The sequence below is a fragment of the Petaurus breviceps genome, unplaced genomic scaffold, assembly GCF_028583685.1.
Source record: "Petaurus breviceps papuanus isolate PSGF00001 unplaced genomic scaffold, PetGlider_PUasm1.0 559, whole genome shotgun sequence".
NCBI lineage: Eukaryota > Metazoa > Chordata > Mammalia > Diprotodontia > Petauridae > Petaurus > Petaurus breviceps.
Window position 1 is genome coordinate 1,283,772 of NW_027186377.1, and position 19,611 is coordinate 1,303,382.

At 44.3% G+C, this 19,611-nt stretch overlaps 1 protein-coding gene across 2 annotated transcripts in view; it reads left to right on the forward strand.

The window, feature by feature from the left end:
• LDAH (lipid droplet associated hydrolase) overlaps nt 1-19,611 on the forward strand; it is a 66,194-nt gene that overhangs the window by 14,253 nt on the left and 32,330 nt on the right. For both annotated transcript variants that reach the window (XM_069102984.1, XM_069102983.1), the window contains exon 4: nt 16,331-16,500. In XM_069102984.1, coding sequence (XP_068959085.1) covers nt 16,331-16,500 — 170 coding nt within the window. The remainder of the gene's footprint in view (nt 1-16,330; nt 16,501-19,611) is intronic.

Consider the following 19,611-nt stretch of genomic DNA (forward strand, 5'->3'; position numbering starts at 1 on the left):
TGAGTGAGTTGTTCCTTTAGGGAAGATGAGCTTTTCTATTTATTGATCAGTGAATCTCCAATACTTATTGAGTATCTCCTACTTGCCAGGCCCTGTGTGAAGCAGTTAGGGGTTATGGAAGAGCCAAAGTCCTTGTTCCCAGAGAAGCCCACAATTTCACTAGGGAGACAAGAAAGGCAGGGGTGGAAGAGGGAGGGCAACTGCGGTCAGGACTTGGAGAGAAATCAGGGGTTCTGAGAGGGAGGAGCCTTTTACCCCTGGGCTGGGGAAGGAGTCAGACCCATCCTGGAAGGTGAAAGGCAAAGTTTGGGTTATCACAACAGCCACAAAAACTCCACGTAGGAGAGGAGCTGCTGGTAGATTTCTCAGAAGACCTGATACCCAAGACTTTTAGGGAATTAGCACAAATGAATGCGACCCAGAGCTATTCTGCAGCAAGCAAGTGGCCAAAGAGCATGGACAGGCGATTTTCAAGAGAAGAAATAGAGACTGACTACAATGACATGAAAAGAATGTAGGGATAAAGTTTTACCTGATCCCCATCCTGTGCTGTAAGACTGGGCACACTCTCAGGGAGCTGAGAATTCATGGAAATGTTAGACAAAACAATTGTACCTGTACCCCAGAGTCACCCGAGTGTGTGTCAGGGCCTATACCCCCCAGAGTGAAGATGAGGGAAGGGACTCATGACCACAGAAATATTTGCAGGAGCATTTTTTTTGTGTTAGTTCAGATTCACAGGTGGATGTGGATCTAATTATCAACAAATGAATGATTAATGAAAAAGCATTCCCAGTGTTAAGCTCTGGGAATACAAATACAGAAACAGTGGCCATGCATGCTCTCCTGGGAGAAACAGCACAGAGAAGAGATTGCTGCTGTAAGCCAAATGAAAAGGCTTTTTTGAAAAAAGTTTTAAATTTATTTTAACATTCATTTGAAAAAAAAAATCGAGTTCCAAATTCTTTCCCCCCTTCCATCTCTCCACCACGTACTGAGAAGCCAAGCAATATGATACCCATTTTACAAGCGAAGTCATCCAAAATATTACCATAGTAGCCATGCTACTTGAATGAATGAGTGAGTAAATAAGTAAATAGCAGAATGTAGAAAAACGTCTGTTTCAGTCAGCACTCAGAGTCTATCAGTTCTCTTTCTGGAGGTGGATGGCATTTTTCCTTATGAGTCCTTTAAAATGATCTTAGATCATCGTTTTGATCAGAAGCAGCGGAGGCTTCACAGTTGATCATTGTATGATGCTGCTGTTACTGTGTGCAGTGTTATCCTGGTTCTGTTCATTTCACTCAGAATCAGTTCATAGAAACCTTTCCAGGTTTTTCTGAAATCAGCCTGCTTGTCATTTCTTATAGCACAATAATATTCCATCACAATCATAGACCACAGCTTGTTCAGCCATTCCCTGATAGGCCTCCCCTTGATTTCCAATTCTTTGCCACCAGAAAAAAAAAACTGCTGTAAATATTTTTGTACAGATAGGTCTGTTTTTCTTTTTTTTATGATCTCTTTGGGACACAGACCTAGCGGCAGTATTGCTGGGTCAAAGGGTATGCACAGGGGCGGCTAGGTAGCACAGTGAATAGAGCACCCACCCTGGAGTCAGGAGGACCTGAATTCAAATGCCTTAGATGCTTGACACACTTACTAGCCCTGTGACTTTGGGCAAGTCACTTAACCCCAATTCCCCCCCCCAAAACAACAACAGCATAAGGGGGTATACAGTTTGGCTGCTCTTTGGGCATAATTCCAAATTACTGTCCAGAATGGTTGGATCAGTTACTGTCCATAGATGTCCCAGTTTTCCCACATCTTCTCCAACATTTGTCTTTTCACTTTTTTGTCATATAGCCAATCTGATAGGTGTGAAGTGATATCTCAGAATTGTTTTAATTTGCATTTCTCTAATCATTGGTGATTTAGAGCATTTTTTCATGTGACTCTAGGTAGCTTTGATTTCTTTGATGGAAAACTGCCTATTCATATCCTTGGACCTTTTATCAATTGGGGTATGACTTGTATTCTTATAAATTAATCTCAATTCTGTATATATTTGAGATCTATCCCTTATCAGTTCTCAGTTCTGAGATATATCCTTTATCAGAAAGGCTTACTGTAAAAAAAATTTTCCCATTTTTTCCCTTCTAATTTCGGTTGCATTGGTTTTATCTGTACAAACATGTTTTAATTTTATATAATCGAAATTATCCATTTTGTATCTTGTAATGCTTTCTGTATCTTTAGTCCTAAATTCTTCCCTTATCCATAGATCTGACAGGTAAACTCTTATTCTCCTAATTTGTTTATAGTATCACCCTTTATATGTAAATCATGTACCCCTTTTGACCTAAGACAAAGACAGTTAACCTTTAAAAAGGTTTCAGAGATGTAGTTTCTGGATAATTTAATCATTTTATTAATAAGGCCAGCAGGTTGTTAATAAAAGGGTGGTCATTTGGCCAGCTCTCTTAGACCAAAGACAGTCATGGCAGTGGTGCTCACGATTGATATATCCTTTTCAATGAGTGGCTGAGGGTTACTTCTGTCACCCTTGGACAGAAAAATTGGACAGCCTTGGGTTGTCTAGACAAAAGGATCTGTCTCCACCCAAACTTGAGGAGGACACAATGGACTTCCCCACCTTAGATTAAATTCCTTATTGTTTGGGCTGGTCTGACCAAGATTGAGAAGAGTTAATTCAATCTCATTATCGGTAATAGCCTTCAAGAGACTGAACTTTTAAAAATCAGAACTTTGGAAGAAGGGGAGAGCTTTGAATCTCCCCAAGATATTGGTTATTAATAATCACTTTTCTCACTTGGCATCTGCTGAGAGATTTTGGTCTGCACCTCGTTTATGCCAAACTGCTTTCCAGTTTTCCTAGTAATGTTTGTCAGATGGTGCCGTGCTCCCCTTCCCAGGGTCACTTACTACTGTGTCTTGTGTACCTGATACTACACTACCAGCATAGCTGACTGATCCACTGCTCGAATTTTTAGCCAGCACTAGATTGTTTTGTAATATAGTTGGACATACGGCACCACTGAGCCACCTCATTCACATTTTTTCATTGATTCCTTTGATATTCTTGACTTTTGTTCTTATAGATGAATTTTGTTACTGTTTTTTCTTGCCCTATAAAATAATTCTTTGGTAGTTTGGTTGGTATAGTACTGAACAAGCAAATTAATTTAGGTAGAAATGTCATTTTGTTATATTGGCTTGCCCTACCCATGAGTAATGTGAATATTTCTCCAGTTGTTTAGATCTGTCTTTATTTGTGAGATTGTGTTCATATAGTCCCATATTGTCTTGGCAGGTAGTACCAAGTATTTTATATTGTCTGCTGTTATTTGATTTTATTTTCTGTAACCACAGCTTTATTAATGAGATAGTTATTTGCTGTCCTGCTGCTTTCTGGAAAAGAATTTTAGAAATGCAGCTTCTTGCTACCTGGATGTTAAAGTGCATTTTATGCAGCTTGCAAAACAATTAGCTAATAATGAAAAATCAGTGCAGCATTCAAGTCCTTATAACTTCTTCACCTTACAAAGGGTTTAGTGAGGAACGATAGGGATAACAGACTTACTTTAAACTTAGATACAAAATAAGAAAAGAAAGGGAAAAAAACATTGCCATGTACATAGCAGAACATGAGGGGATTCAGTATAAAACAGTAAATTTCTGCTTCGAGAAAACCTGTATAATAAATCCTACACATTGTTTTCAGAGCTACCCAGATTTTCTTCACTTCCTTATAGGTTTTCTTTGTTCTCTGCTCTGAAATTTTTACTTTATTTTTTCCCTTCTCCCGCCCCCCCCCAAGAGAAGCTACAATTAAGCACAAATATCTCTCTGTAGATATATACATAGATATCTATAACCATACACATATGTGCTCATACACATCTCTGTAAGACCACACAATGCTTATTTCTCCTTGTCGTCTGTTTCTCTGAAGGTGGACAGCATCTTCCTTCATCCGTCCAAGTCTTTACATGTTTTCCTAAATCACCCAGCCCATCATCTCCTACATCACAGCAATATTCCAACCCCATCACATTCTAGCTGAGAGTTTATCTAAGAAGGTTTTTTTTCTAATTTTCTGCATTCCTTCTATTCTTGGCTGCATAGGTTTTATTTATATAAGAAAATTTTAATTTAAAATAAATAAAATTATCCATTTCAAAATTATCCACTTCAACAATGCTCTCACTTTATCATATAGTTTAAGGTCTAATACTACTGAATATGCTTCCTTTACATCTTTTTTTCCTTTTTCTTTGAAGTTCTTGATCTTTTGTTCTAACAGATGAATTTTATTGTTTTTCTAACTCAGTAAAATAATTTTTTAGCAATTTAATTAAGATAACATTACATAAGTAGATTACTTAGGTAAAATTGTCATGCTTTACCTCCCCATGAGCAGTAACTATTACTTAAGATATTTAGATCTAGTTTTATTTGTATAAAAAGTGTTTTATGTTTATGTTCATACAGTTCCTGTGTCTCTTTTTGGCAGGTATAATCTCAGGTATTTTATACTTTCTAGTTATTTTAATGGTCTAAAACCATATTGAATAATATGGCTGACACATAGTATAGTTTCTGTTTTTCTCCTTTGATTAAATCTAGTTTAGCTTTAACTTTGTCTGAGATCATGATAACTCCCCCTGCTTTTTTTACATAATGAATTCTACTCCTGGCCTGTATTTTGTGTCTGTGTATATCTCTCATTTTTGTATCACTTCCTGAAAGCAAGATCTTGTTGAATTCAGATTTTTAATTTGCTGTCAGTTTCCATTCATGGAAATTAATGCCATTCACATGCGAAGCTATAATTACTTGCATATTTTCCTCCTCACTTCTCTGCTTTACTTCTACCCACTCACCGCCTAAGAATCTCTCTCTTTTCCTCTCCCCCTCTCCATCCCCTTGCCTTCTTCTGAATTTAAAAGACTGTTATTTTAACAATATCTTCTAGATACATATGTTGTTCCCTCTGTAATTCATTCCAGAGGAGAATAAGATTTCACCCACCTCCCCCCCACTGGCTTCTTCTATATCAGTTTTTCCTTTTCTGGCTCATTTGTGCTTCTTTTTATCACTTCCTACACAGTTTTATTTCGTTTTTTTAGAATCACCCTATCATACTCAGCTCAAATCCAAGCCGTTCCTTCAAACCACCTGTATCAGCAATGCCATATTCACAATGCCTATGGAAATTACAGATATGCTGATATAATTATCCATCACAAAATACATCCTGCTTGCCATATGGGGGAATAAGCTAGAAAATTTATTAAGATACCAAAAGACTGAGTCCCCAAACCAGAAAGTGAAAGCCATCAGAGTAGTTATGACATTGGCTCAGGTAGATAAAGTAGAAAGCACCCACATTCTCAAGCCTTTAAAACAGAACAGGCTACCTCAGGCAAAGGTCCTCCTCTCCCCACTCACAGCAACCACCCAGCGTCCCGGTAGCGTGCTCCCAGCAGCTCCGGCCCCTGGCAGTCCTCAGCAGGAGTCCTTAGCAGAAATTCTGGCTGACTCAAAAAGGGCTTCGCGCTGCCGCTGCCTCTGCTGCCACTGCCACTGTCGCCGCCACCGCCGGCCACCGCAGGAGCTCTAGCTTGCCTTCCACTTCCTCTTTCTCCGCCCCTTCCTGCTACATCAGCAAGTCTAATGGGGCATGGAAGATCTTTAAATCCCATAACCCTTACACCACCTAAACAAAAATGACAGTCATAAAAGAACTGATAATATTTTCATATATAAGTAAACAATTTGACCTTATTGAGTCCCTTATAATTGGTCCTTAATGTATATCTTATATATCTCCTGGATGTCATATGTCAGATTTTCCCTTCAGTTCTGCTGCTTTTGTCACAAATACACAAGTCTTTCAGTTCATTAAATGTCAGGTTTTTCCATTCATTATACTTAACTTGGCTGACTAAGTTACCCTTGGTTGTAACCCCAGCTCTTTTGCTCCAGTGAGCATAGTAGCAACTAAGTCTTGTATAATCCTTATTGTAGATCCATGGTATTTAAATTGCGTCTTTTTTTTCTTGTTGCCTCCAATATTTCCTCCTTAACCTGGGGACTTTGAAACTAGACTATGATATTCTAGTAAGTTTTCCTTCTGGCATCTCTTTCAGGTGGTAATTGGTGGATTTCTTCTATTTCTGCTTTGCCTGCTTATTCTAGAAATTCAGGGCAATTTTCCTTAATAATTTCTTGTAATATTGTATCAAGATTCTTTTTTTATCATAATTTTCAAGCAGTCCAACTATCCTTACATTACTTTTTCTTGATCTGTTCTCCAGATCAGTTGTTTTTCTGATGAGATGTTTCATTCTCTTCTGTTCCCAGCCTTTTGATCTTGTTTTATTTCTTTGTGTCTTAGAACATTGTTCACTTCCCTTTGCCTAATTCTAGTTTTCAAGGAATTATTTTCTTCCTTAAGTTTTTGATTCTCTATTTTCAAGTTGGTTGACTTTCTTTTCATAATTTTCTTGATTATCTTGTTTTACTCTTATTTTTTTCCCCTAATTTTTCCTCGATCTCTCTTATTTAATTTTTAAGGTCCTTTTTAAAGTTCTTCCAAGAAACCTTTTTGTGCTTGGGACCATTTGACATTCCTCATTGATGAAGGAGTGGCTTTTTTAACTCCATTATCTTCCTTTGAATATGAACCCAGATCGGCATTGGGACAAATGCTAAGGAAGTCCCTAGGAGTTCACTTGTGATTGGAGTCTCCTTTCAAGGAGGCCTGGGTGAGGCAGATTTGAGTTGAGTGTTAAGCAGCAGCTGAAGTTTCCCTATCCTCCATAAAGGGTTGACAGGGTCCAGGGCCAGTGGAGTCATGGGAGATAGGACTCTAAAGAGAGGCCAGAGAGGGCCTTGGCTCCTTGAATTCACCTTCTGTAACATCTGGGGCAGCAGGGAACCCCCTGAAGGTGCCAGACCATCGATGTGACATTTCAGGAAGGAAGCCCTCCTGAGCAGGCTGCTCTCCCTCCTGAGAGCCTAGGAAGGAACCAGCGTGGAGATGAAATCTGCTAGGCCACACCCTCATGCCTCATAAATCCAGCCTGGCCCTGCCCCACACGTGCCCCAAGAAGTCTGGCCCTGGCTCTCCTCTCCAGCTTTGATGGACTCTCTACAGCCTTCCTCCTGCTGATTCTCCTGCCGTGATCTGAGGAGATGGGCCCCTGGGTTCCCAGGGGTCCCCTTTTCTTCATCCCACTTTGCTGCGCCTTTTTGGGTAGCCCAAGAACTACCTGGAGTGCACAGGAGGCCAACTGCATGCCTTGCTCCAGGAATGCTGCCTGGGTAGACATTCTGACGTGGGGAAAACAGTGAAAAGGTGAAAATCCTCCAGCGCCTGTGCCTTTTCCCAAAGTCAGTGTCTGATTTCCCCTTAACTGGGTGAAATACAAACAGTTAGAAGCCATCTCCCAGATATGCCACATTATCACCAAACTCCGAGGACTGTCAGGAACAACTGCCCCCCAGGATCTGATGGGAGGGTTCAGAAAAGAAGAGTGTGAACAGACTGGAGCACAGGGGGTGTGACCTCTCTGGCTGAGGAGTTTGCTCCAGACCCAGCTTTTTCAATGGCAAACTTGTTATCAGAAGTGCTAGTCCTGTGTTCCCATAGATGCCCCTTGGGGGGGGAGGGGCGGAGCCAAGATGGCGGAGTAGAAGCACGACCCTCCCGCGGCTCTGGCTTCCACCCTCCCCAATCCATGTAAAAAGGGGACTCTAAACAAACTTTGGAGCTACAGAACCCACAAAATGACACAGAGAAGCTAACCTCCCGCTGAGAACAGTCGGGCAGGCCGGCAGGAATCGGCCAGCGCAACGCTCTGGGAGCCGAGCCCAGCACCGTGCTGAGGCTTTAGCCCCAGGGCGGGCCTGACCAGCCGCCAGCCAGAGGGACTCCAGATCAGCAGCAGCTGTGGCCGTTTCCAGATTTATCAATACATAGATGCGAAGGACAAGGTGAGAGGCCAGTGCATTCTGGACTTTGGGACCCAGTAAGTGGGAGTGCGTGGTTTTTACCCCCGGGGCGAGAAACCTCTGAGACACCGGCACAGCCTGCCAGCGCCACGTGGCGGCTTCAGCTCCTGGCCTGCAGAGTGTAGGGGGACCAAGCACCAGTCTGAGGGGTAATCGCTCTTGCTTTAACCTGCTTGGATCTGGATTGCAGTCTAGGGTGGAGGTCCTGGGGTGTGTGTCCAGCTTGGCAGAGCGTGTGGAGACCTCAGAGAGGGCACCCATCTAATACCTCCGGCAGCTGAGAAAACCCCAGCGTTTGGGACGAAAACTCCCCTGTCTGGTGGCAGAGTCCTACTGTGGAAAAAAGCCCAAAAGTCAAATCATTGAGTGGCAAAATGAGCAGGCAAAGGAAACAAAGCAGACAGAAGATTCCAACATTACACTCCTATTTTGGGGATAAGAAGGAGCAAGGCATGGAACAGGAGGAAATCAGTGAAGTCAGAACTCCTGCACCAAAAGCTTCAAAGGAAAATACAAGCTGGTTACAGGCCATAGAGGACTTTAACAAGCAGATAAGAGAAGTGGAGGAAAAATTGGGAAGAGAAATGAGAACAATGCAAGAAAATTATGAAATGAGAGTCAACAGCCTGACTGAAGAAAATAATACCTTAAAAAACAGACTGACTCAAATGGCAAAGGAGGCTCAGAGAGGCAATGAGGAGAAGAATGCCTTAAAAAGTCGAATTTGCCAGATGGAAAAAGAATCTCAAAAGCTCACTGAGGAGAATCATTGTTTCAGAATTAGATTGGAGCAAATGGAAGCTAATGACTTTATGAGAAATCAAGATGCTGTTAAACAGATCCAAACAAATGAAAGAATAGAAGGCAATGTGAAATATCTCATGGGAAAAACCACTGACCTGGAAAATAGATCCAGGAGAGATAATTTAAAAATTATTGGACTGCCTGAGAGCCATGACCAAAGTAAGAGCCTGGAAAGCATCCTCCAGGAAGTTCTCAAAGAAAACTGCCCTGATGTTTTAGAACGAGAGGGCAAAATAGAGGTTGAAAGAATCCACCGATTACCTCCTGACAAAGATCCCAAAAAGAAAACTCCTAGGAATATTATAGCCAGGTTCCAGAATTCCCAGATTAAGGAGAGAATATTACAAGCAGCCAGGAAGAAACAATTTGAATATTATGGAAACACAATCAGGATAACCCAGGATCTGGCAGCTTCTACACTGAGGGATCGAAGGGCCTGGAATGTGATATTCCGGAGGTCAAGGGAGCTGGGATTAAAACCAAGAGTCACCTACCCAGCAAAACTGAGTATCATGTTTCAGGGGAAAATATGGTCATTCAGTGGAATACAGGACTTTCAAGCGTTCTTGCTGAAAAAACCAGAGTTGAATAGAAAATTTGACATTCAGATACAAGAAGCAAGAGAAGCACGAGAAGGTAAACAGGGAAAAGAAATCATAAGGAACTTATCAAAGTTGAGCTATTTTTTTTTTTTTGGAGCAATCGGGGTTGAGTGGCTTGCTCGGGGTTGCACGGCCGGTTGTTGTTTCTGGGTGTGGTGCTGGGTGTCTGGGCCCGGATTTGAAGCTCTTGCTTGCTGAGCCACCTGGCCAAAGTTGAACTATTAACATTCCTACATGGAAAAACAATAATTGTAACTTATGAAACTTTTCTCAGTAGTTGAAGGGTTTAGAAATGTGTATATATATATCTTTATATGAGGGTATGCGGGCATATGAATACATATGTGAATGTATGTATATATGTTTACAGGTATACATAGATAGAGGGCACGGGACCAATTTAACAGGAAGGGATGATACTTAAAAGGTGAAATTAAGAGGTGAGAGGAATATAATGAGAGGAGATGGGGAGAGACAGAGTGGGGCAACTATCTCATACAGAAGAGGCAAGGGAAAATGGTTACAATGGAGGGGAAGAATAGGAAGGCAAAAGGGAATGGGTCAACCTTATTCCTATTGAATCTGGCTTGAGGAGGGAGGGAAATACACACTAAATAGGGGATCTCACCCTCCAGGAGAATAGGGGGGGAAGGGGATGTGAGGGGGGATGATGGAAGGGAGGGCAGGCTGGGGGGGAGGAAAGTTGGAAGCACCCACTTTTGAAAAGGGACAGGATCAAAGTAGAGAATAGAACAAGTGGGATGTGGGATAGGAGGGAGGGAAATATAGTCAGTCTTCTACAATACATCTACTATGTTATTGTTTTGCATTAGCCGCACATGTACAACCTATACTGAACTGCTTGTCTCCCCAATGGGGGTGGGTGACAGGGGGGGAAGGGAATGAATCTGGAATTGAAAGTTTTAAAATCAAATATTCAAATATATGTGTGTGTGTGTGTGTATATATATATATAGATATATATATATATCTATATATATATATATATATATATATAAAACAAATAAAAAAAAAAAGATGCCCCTATCCGGAATTCCTGCACACAGGACCGTCATGTGACCAGAGAGTTATGGTTCGTGGCAGCCCCTCAAAATACTTGGTACAGTTTTATTTTTTTTATCATTCTTTTTTTTAATTTATTTGTTTTTCATTTTTAACATTCATTTCCACAAGATTTTGAGTTACAAATTTTTCTCCCCGTCTCTCCCCTACGCCCATCTCAAGACAGTGAACCTACTGAATACCTTCCCCCAATCTGTTCTCTCTTACATCCTCCCCCATCCCCCCCAACTTTCTAGTAGAGCAAGATGGATTTCTATACCCCAGTGCCTGTATATCTTATTTCCCAGTTGCATGTAACATGCATTAACATTTGTTTTTTTGAAATTTTGAGTTCCAGAGTCTTTCCCTTCTTCCCTCCTCACCCACCCCCACTGGGAAGACAAGCAATTCAACATAGGTTGTACATGTGTAGTCACACAAAACATTTCCATTGTAGTTATATTGTGAAAGGCTCTATTTCCCTTACAATTATCGTTTTTCCATATAGAAATGTAAATAGTTCAACTTTAATAAGTTCCTTATGATTTCTCTTTCCTGTTTACCTTCTCATGCTTCCCTTGCTTCTTGTAATTGAAAGTCAAATTTTCTGTTCAGCTCTGGTTTTTTCATCAAGAAAGCCTGAAAGTCCTCTATTTCATTGAATGACCATATTTTCTCCTAAAGCATCATACTCAGTCCGCGAGAGGGGTGGTAGTGGATAGACCCAGAGAAATCAGAGCAGATTAATGATTTGAGCTCAGGGACAGTAACACAGTGGATAGAACACCAGGCCCAGGGTTAGGAAAACTTGAGTTCAAATCCAGCTTGCTGTGTGACCCTGGGCAAGTCACTTAACCCTGTTGGCCTCAGTTGCTTCACCTGTAAAATGAGCTGGAGAAGGAAATGGCAAGAAAACCCCAAAAAGGGTACAAAGAGTGGGACATGACTGAAATAACTGAACAAGAATTACTTGACTCCTGGAAATCCAGCCCTAATCCAAAGCTTTATTTACAGAAACAATGAGGAGGCTAAATGTGGCACAATTAGGTGATTAAGCAAATAACTGCTGGGTGGGTCACATTAGTGAAACACACATTGGTTGGGGGTAGGGAAGGGGAAGTGGGTCTGGCTGGCAGTGGAGTTGTTGGGACAGAAGAAGGAAATTTGAGGGGCAATGTAAGGTGCTTCCAAGACCAATATGAATGACCCAGAAACTTGCCAGCTTATAGTTTTGAAAATGTACCTGGTTGAAAGCAAGGCCAGTCTACAGAGGATGAGTGTGAACAAGAGAGGATAGCCCCATCCTGCTGCAGCCTGGAATGAGGCTACTGAAGGAGCCAAGGGCATCTGGGAGGCTTGGTTCACTTTGGTGTTTTTAAAGCTACTCTGGGAGAAAAAGCAGGATCCAAGCAGAGAGAGGTAAGAAAGTTGTTTGAAGTTGGTGGGGTCATGATAACCAACACGGGACACGGGAGGAAGGGCTGCTCAGTTCTTATCTTAAAAATGACCTTTGCTCTTGATGTGACTGAAGGGAATGGATGCCCAGAAGAAGGAAGGAGCCAGGAAGCCACCCCAGCTAACCTCTGCCCCTGTCAGGGATGTTTGATAGGTTGTGGAAAATACAAAAGGGACCCACCCCCCAGATTGGAGAAAGGCAAGTGTCCCAAAGTCTTCCAGGAAGTCAGCAAGAATGGATTAATCATTCACCATCTGTCAGGCACTATACTAAGCCCTGAGGATACCCAGCAAGGCACAAGGGTGATCTCTGCCCTTCTAACAGGGCACCTCCGGCTGTGTTAGAGATAGAAGTAAAGAAAAGACACAGAGTGGCCACTCTCAGAGGGAAGGCACCCAGAAGACTGTAGGCCTGTGAGCTTGGTGGTGATTCTTGGGAAAATTCTGCAATGGATCATTCGAGAGATGTTGGTGAAATTCTAGAAAGGGATGGGATGCGGTGATCCCAGAGAGCCCCGGCTATGCCAAGAACAATCGGCCCCGATTTCCTCTTTGTGGAGATGATTGGTCTAGATTTTAATTCTGTGTTTGGTGAAGGCTCTCATCCTGTTCTTGTGGAGAATCATGGAAAGATGTGGATTGAGCAGTGACATAACCAGATGGTTGCTGAGCTAGTTGGATGGTCAGACTTGAAGAGTTCTAATGAATGGTTCTCTGTCAGTGAGGACCCCAGGGATCTGTGCATGTTCCTTTGCTCCTGAACAGTTTTGAGTAGTGACTTGGAGGTGATCTGAGTTCAGAGTATTAGCTAACACTAGATGGCAGAGTCAGGATCAGAAAGGCCCTTGAGGCTCTTCAAGCATTAGGCCTATCTAATAAGGCCATCTTATGACCTCTGATGGCTAGACCCACTTCTCCTTCCCCACCCCCAACCAATGTGTTTCACCAATGTGACCCACCCAGCAGTCTATTTGCTTAATCACCTAATTGTCCCACATTTAGCTTCCTCATTGTTTCAGTAAATAAAGCTTTGGATTTGGACTGGATTTCTTGTTCAGTTATTTCAGTGGTGTCCCACTCTTTGTGACCCTTTTTGGGGTTTTCTTGCCATTTCCTTCTCCAGCTCATTTTACAGGTGTGTGAGCGTGAAATGAAAACCCACATTTTGTGGGTGTCCTTGGAGGCCTGTTTTCTAGCTGCTGGTCAGAGTACATTTCAGCAGCAGCACAGGCCAAACTGAGGCCTAGAGGATGATGGGCCTGTGACTGCTAGAGATGGACTGGTCCCTGCCCTCTAAAAGCCTGCCTTATGGCCTTGTGAAGGTGTTTGTATAGCTCTCGGGTGCCTAGCACTCTTTTTGTTTTATTTCCAAACCTGTCACACTCAGTGCTTACTAGGAGCATAGTCACCCTCGGAGAATCCGTGATATTGTCCCTCTCTTCACTACCGCACGTTCCATGAGTTGTGGACAACCTGGCAGTGAGGCCCCTGCACTTGACTGGCCAAAGCTTGGGCTCAGACTCTGAGCCTGTCCACTTTTGGAGTCCTCACTGCATCTTGGGCCCCCTTGACATGCATCTTATGTCCCAGGAGGAGGCCTCCAAGTGGGCCTTCGGTGAAGAATGACCCTCCTTGTTCTCTGGGTACTTGGTGGTTAATGGATGAGAATGAGAATCCCGTTTATGCCCACGTAAAGAGATCCTGTGAGGAGTGTGGGAGATCAGCAACAGTGTACGATGACCGACTTGGATAGACTTAGCTCTTCTCAGCAATGCCACGATCTAAGACAATTCCAAGGGACTCATGAAGGAAAACGCCATGGGTATCCAGTGAGTGCAGATCGGAGCCCGCTGTTTTCTCTTCGTTGTTTTTTGTTTTTTCTTATTCTTTCACAACATGACTAATTTGGAAATATACTTAATATCAAATTGCGAGCCCTCTTGGGGAGGGGGGAAAATTTAGAACTCAAAATCTTATCAAAGTGAATGTTTGAAACTTTAAATGAATAAGTTTCTTCATTAAAAGAGTGATGCTGACCATGATAGTTTTCCTATCAGTTTACAGTTTAACAACTCCTTCCTTTTACTGGCCACATGAGGTAACTTCCATCAAAGTGACTAAGGCCATCCTGGAGCTGAGACCGCTGATCTCAGACAGGTCATATATGATTTGTCCGTAGTTACAAGGTTCGTAAATGGCTCAGCCAGAACTTGAACCTGGGTTTTTTGATCCTTCCCCCACCTCTTAGGCACGAGCAGCAGAGCTTGGGGCCTTGGTTACAAACCTCCGCTTCCCTCTGGGAACTGTAGCTGTGCTTTCTGAGCACACTGGAGGTCACTGGCGTCATTAAAGGACCTTTGACATTTGAGACCATTGGGGTCCGGCAGGGCTCCTTTGTCCCGCTCTGCCTCCCTCTGAGTGCTTTTGGCTTCAGAATTTGCTTGAATAATAGGTAGTGACAGGAACGTTCCCATTCACCAGGAGGCATCTCATTTACTTGTTTTTAGATGTCTTTGTAGGAAGACAAAAGCAATAACCCCAGCTCTTTACCTTGGAGGCCCTCTGCCTGCTGGTTTGGTACTGCAAGCACAGCCCCTGTGGGCCTGAACCCTGCACTCTCCTGTTGAGACTGAGTGAGCTTTCCTGCATTAGTGAATCCATCTAGGCTGCCTAGCCAAGGTACTTTGACAGCTGTAGGCTGGCATCAGAGAAGGGTTTGTGACGCTCTTTGTCAGTCATTAAACATTTAGTAAGCACCTACTATGTGTCGGCTACTGTGCTAAACACTGGGCATACAAAGAAAGGCAGAGGATGGGCCCTGTTATCAGGGAGCTCCTTCGGACAGCTTTGTACCAACAAGCTATATCCAGGGTACCCTGGAGATAATCAGCAGAGAGAAGGCCCTGGCATTAGAAGAGATTGGGAAGGCAAGGTTTTATCTGAGGCCTAAAGGAAGCCGGGGCATCCAGGGCGCAGAGGTGAGGAGGGAGAGTGTTCTAGGCATGAAGGCGGCCAGAGAAAATGCTCGGAGCGCAGGAAGCAGAGGAACAGCCTAAGGGGCCAGTGTTTCTGGATCGAGGAGTACCTGGGGGAGGGTGGAAAGATAGAGAAGGAGCAGGTTATGAAGGGCTTGGAATGCCAGGCAGATTTTCTGTTTGGGCCTAGAGGTGATAGGGAGCCACTGGAGTTTCTAGAGGAGGGGAGTGACACAGTCATGTATGGGCTTATGTGGCTTCTAGTGAGTATAGTTTTGAACTTGGACTGAGCAGAGGCTTCATTTGAATCTTGCTGTTGGTTCCTCGATGGTAGCATTAAATCAAAAGGTTTTTTTTGCACAAACAAGGCCAATGCAACGAAGATTAGAAGGAAATCAAAAAGCTGGGAAACCATTTATAACCAGTGTCTCTGATAAAGGCCTGGTTCCTAAAATGTATAGAGGACTGCCCTCTTTCTTGGCAGAGGTGGTGCCCCAGGAAGCCCCTGGGCGACTTCCCTGAATCTCTGACCTCCGTGGTCTGTCTTCACCCTCCCATTCTGGGCCCCGGCTCCTTGCAGTGACATGATCTGTATGTTGATTTAATCACCACATTCCCCCCTCCCTCCTCCAATATAATGTAATGTCCAGAGAGCACAGACCCTCTTCTCTAGTGTCCAGTACTGAGTATAGCTCCTGGGTCCTAGGAGGCTCAGAATTGAACTGAAGTAGGCACTGTATGTAATGGAAAAGGCAGATAGCTCCTGGCCTCCAGTAGCATCCAGCCCAACAAGGAGATGAGATGAATGAGTCAGGACCTGCTGGGAACCTTAAATGACTAGGGGGGCATCCTGGGGATGGTGGCACATCAGAAAGGACATCGAGTCGCCTTGGCTCTCCCCCTCCTGGTGGGCAGTGACTGCCTGGCCTTGGTTCTGAGGGCCCAGCCTGGGGCCCTCAGCAGAGGCTGAGAGGGGTGGGGGGCTGCCACAGCTCCTGGGGGTTGGCATGCTCTAGACAGACTGCCCGCCATGGGTCATTGTGGCTGGATTGTGGCCGCAGAGAGTGGAAATGTGTGAGGATGGAGGAAGAAAGACAGCATGCCCAGCATTGGGTCAAGATGGGGGGGGGGGAAACAGTCCTCGAAGGTCCCGCCCTCCTTGGAGCCTCCACAGAAGAGTGAGGAGGCTGGCGGGGCAGAGGCATTTCTGTTTGACCACAGGGGTGGAGAGGGGTAGACTCTTCCTGCAGGGCCTGGGGCTGTGCCTGTGTGCCCTGGAGGGTAGGCTTACCTCCCTCCCATGACCCCAGGCTTTACAGTTTCCAGGGGGCTTGGAGTGGGTGAAGGGCTGATCCCTCCAAAGCCACTTTCTGTGTGTTCCCTCCCCAGATTCAAATCCACAAAAAGTTGACGATGCCTTTGGCCTCGAAGGCCAGGTGGAGCAGAAGCTTGCCTTCCTGAGGAGGCGTGTGCCGCCAACGCTGAAGCTGGTGCTCGTGGGCCACTCAGTGGGCAGCTACATCCTGCTGGAGATGATGAAGCGAGCGCCTCAGCTTCCGGTGGGTAGAGCACATGGTTCTGGCGATGGAAGTCCGGCCATTGGTCTTTGTCGAGTGTCCCAGAGTCTCCTCACGGTCAGCTCAGGCGGGTGGGAGGCCAGTCACCAGATGATGATGCGGGGCGCTCTAGGCTGACCCATGTCAGAGGAGGGATCTGAAGCCAGGTGGTCTGGCTTTGGGCCCAGCGCTTCAGGCCTTAGGAAGCAGATGCCAAGAAGGTTCCATGGTTCTGGAGAAACTTCATTTGGCCTGCAGTGCTCTGTGTGGCCCCTCCTGGGTCCAGGCACTGCACTGGCCCCTGGGGACACAAGTCCAAAGAATAACAAACTTCCTTCCTCTCCACAGTGCCCCCTCTAATGGGGGTCACACCAAAGACAGATACTATCTGTCCCCACATATGTGTGTGGGGGGATGTGCCTGACCTGTTGTGGGAAGCAGGAGAGGCTTGGGTGGGGTATGCATGAGCCATTATAGGGGGGTACATTAGCTGTTGTGAGAAGCAGGAAAGATGGGGGAGGGGTGCATCAGCCATTCTGAGAAGCAAGAAAGGCTTTACACAGGGCATGATGCTGGAGTTGTCCAGGCCCAAAGCGCAGTGATGGCAGATGGAGGGTCATGGGCAAGGGCCCAAGAGAAGGCCCTTTGGCTGGCCTGCTAAGATGTGAAGATTTGGGAAGGTGGAAGTGTGAAACAGCGGGGCAACTGACCGCAGATGTAGAGTGAGGACCTCTCTAGAGAGAGAGGGGCCAGGGCTGGGGGGGGAGCAATGGAAGGAGTCGGCTGGAGGCCTGGAGGGGGTGAGAGTCTCCCAGGGGCCCTGGGCTCAGTCTTTTCCTGAATGGCCCCAAGGGAGGAGAGAATTCTCCATGATTCCTGCCTTACCTTCAAGCCTCATTTCCACTTTCACTTTGGCCAGCTGGCATATCCATGGTTACTTGTGATGCGCTGCTGTCCCACTGGGCACTTCCTGGTCTTGCTCACCTACCGCCAGAGGGTAGAGAGCTCCCCAACATTAGCCTTTAAAACTCAAGGTTTGTGCAGCAGCTGTGCCCCCAAAGCTGGTGCAAGGCCTTTGGGCTCCACACCCAGGTCAGTGCCATGGCTCAATGATAAAATAATGGGTCAGATGAACTTGACTCCAGAATGTTAGCAGCCACTGCCAGTCACCCCCAAGGTTGCTGTTAAGAGATCATAGTCCCTCCACAATGAGGAGGAAAATGTCAACGGTGCTGTAGATTTTAGGTGTCGTGGAAAGTGAAGATTGTCAGAAATCAAGGGGTTTGGTTTTTTTTTACCATAGTTAGCAGAGATGTAGTGGTAAGACTCCCCTCTGTTCTGGGGCTGAGCTAGAAGTCAGCCAGAAACCTGGGTTACCTCTGAGTGAATGGAGCCCCAGGACAGGTATTCACAGCTCTCCAGGGACCCTGCAGGGAGCCCTGTCTCCAGCCTCTAGTTGTGTGTGGTCAAGGACATAGGGGTGGCACCAACTTTTCAGTTGGCAATTATGTCAGGAGAAAGAGGCAGAGACAGACCAGGGTCACCAAGGGATAGACACAGGAGTCAAGGCTTTGCCCTGCCCATCCAGAACAACTCCAGGGGGGCAGGACCAGAGTCTGCTGCCCCATCCAAGAGTCTGAGAGGAAATGGAGTATGGCCAGTGTACCAAGTCCCAATCCAGAGTGTGAGACTGGAGACATGAACAGAAAAGCCCCATGTGGAAATGAAACAAGCACTAAAATCAATGAACCGTTAGCTAAGTGGATTAAAAGAAAGAGGAAAGTCACGTTACCAGGATCGAAAACAAAAAAGGAGAATTCATAACAAAGGAAGAAGAAACGAAGACTATTAGAAACGTTTGCCCGATTATATGCCAATAAAGCTCGTAACTTAAATGAAACATGAATATTTGCACACGTATGAAACATTCACATTAATGGAGCATAAAGAACTTAATCATCCTATTTGCAGAGTAAGAAATTGGATGGTCTACAAATGAACTTCCAAAGAAAAGAACTCTAGGACCAGATGAATTCATCTGGCAAATTCCATCAAATGTCCAAAAAACACTTCAATCTAATTGTACTATAAGCTTTTTCAAAAAGGATCATACCACGTTCCTTCTATGACACAGATATGGTCTTAATGTGGCAGGAGGGAAGAGGGATGAACAAATAAATAGAGACAAAGAGAAAAGGAGGAAAGAAAAGAGACAGGAATGGGGTGATGGGTGGGGGGAGCCAGAGAAAGACAACAGTAGAAGAGAGAGGAGAAAAAGCTAATGATCATGACTCAGAAATCTGAAATTCAGTATTAGCAGAGACTAAAACATGTCAGGAGAATTATACACTGTCTCAGGTTGGTTTGTACCAGGGATTCAGGGTTGGCTTAATATTAGGAAAATTAAACTTAACAGTATTAATAACAAAATGAACAAAATAACAGGATTATTTCAGTAGAAGTTGAAAAAAAACTTTGTGACAAAATACAACTCTTGTGTTGGTGAAAAGCACTAGAAAACACAGAAATAAATGGACCTTTTCTTAAGATGATCGTGTGTATGTAAAAGCCAGAGCTAGCATTCTGTGTGGTGAAGATGAGCCAGAGTCCTTCCCCAAACAGTCAGGGGAACAAGGACATTCATTGTTGCTTCTTCTGTCTGACACAGGCCTAGAAGTACTGGCCAGAGCCATAGACAAGGAAGAACAGATCGAAGCCTTGGGAAACACAAAGCACAGTGATTGCGTTTTGCAGTGATGGCGTTCTTTCTCAAAGAACCCTAGAGTGTCAATTAAAAAAATGAATTGGAACAATAACTTCAGCAAACTTGGAGGATATACAAAGAAAATCCACACAAACCATCAGCCACTCCGTGTAATTCCAGTAAGAAAGATAGTAAAATTGCATTTAAAATAATTAGTCATTTTGCCCACATATAACTATGTATAACATACTTAGACATCTGCCTACCAAGATACACGTAAGAACTGTACAAAAGGGGCTGCTAGGTGGTGCAGTGAATAGAGCACCAGCCCTGGAGTCAGGAGGACCTGAGTTCAAATCCAGCCTCAGACACTTAACACAAAAACTAGCTGTGTGACCTGGAGCAAGTCA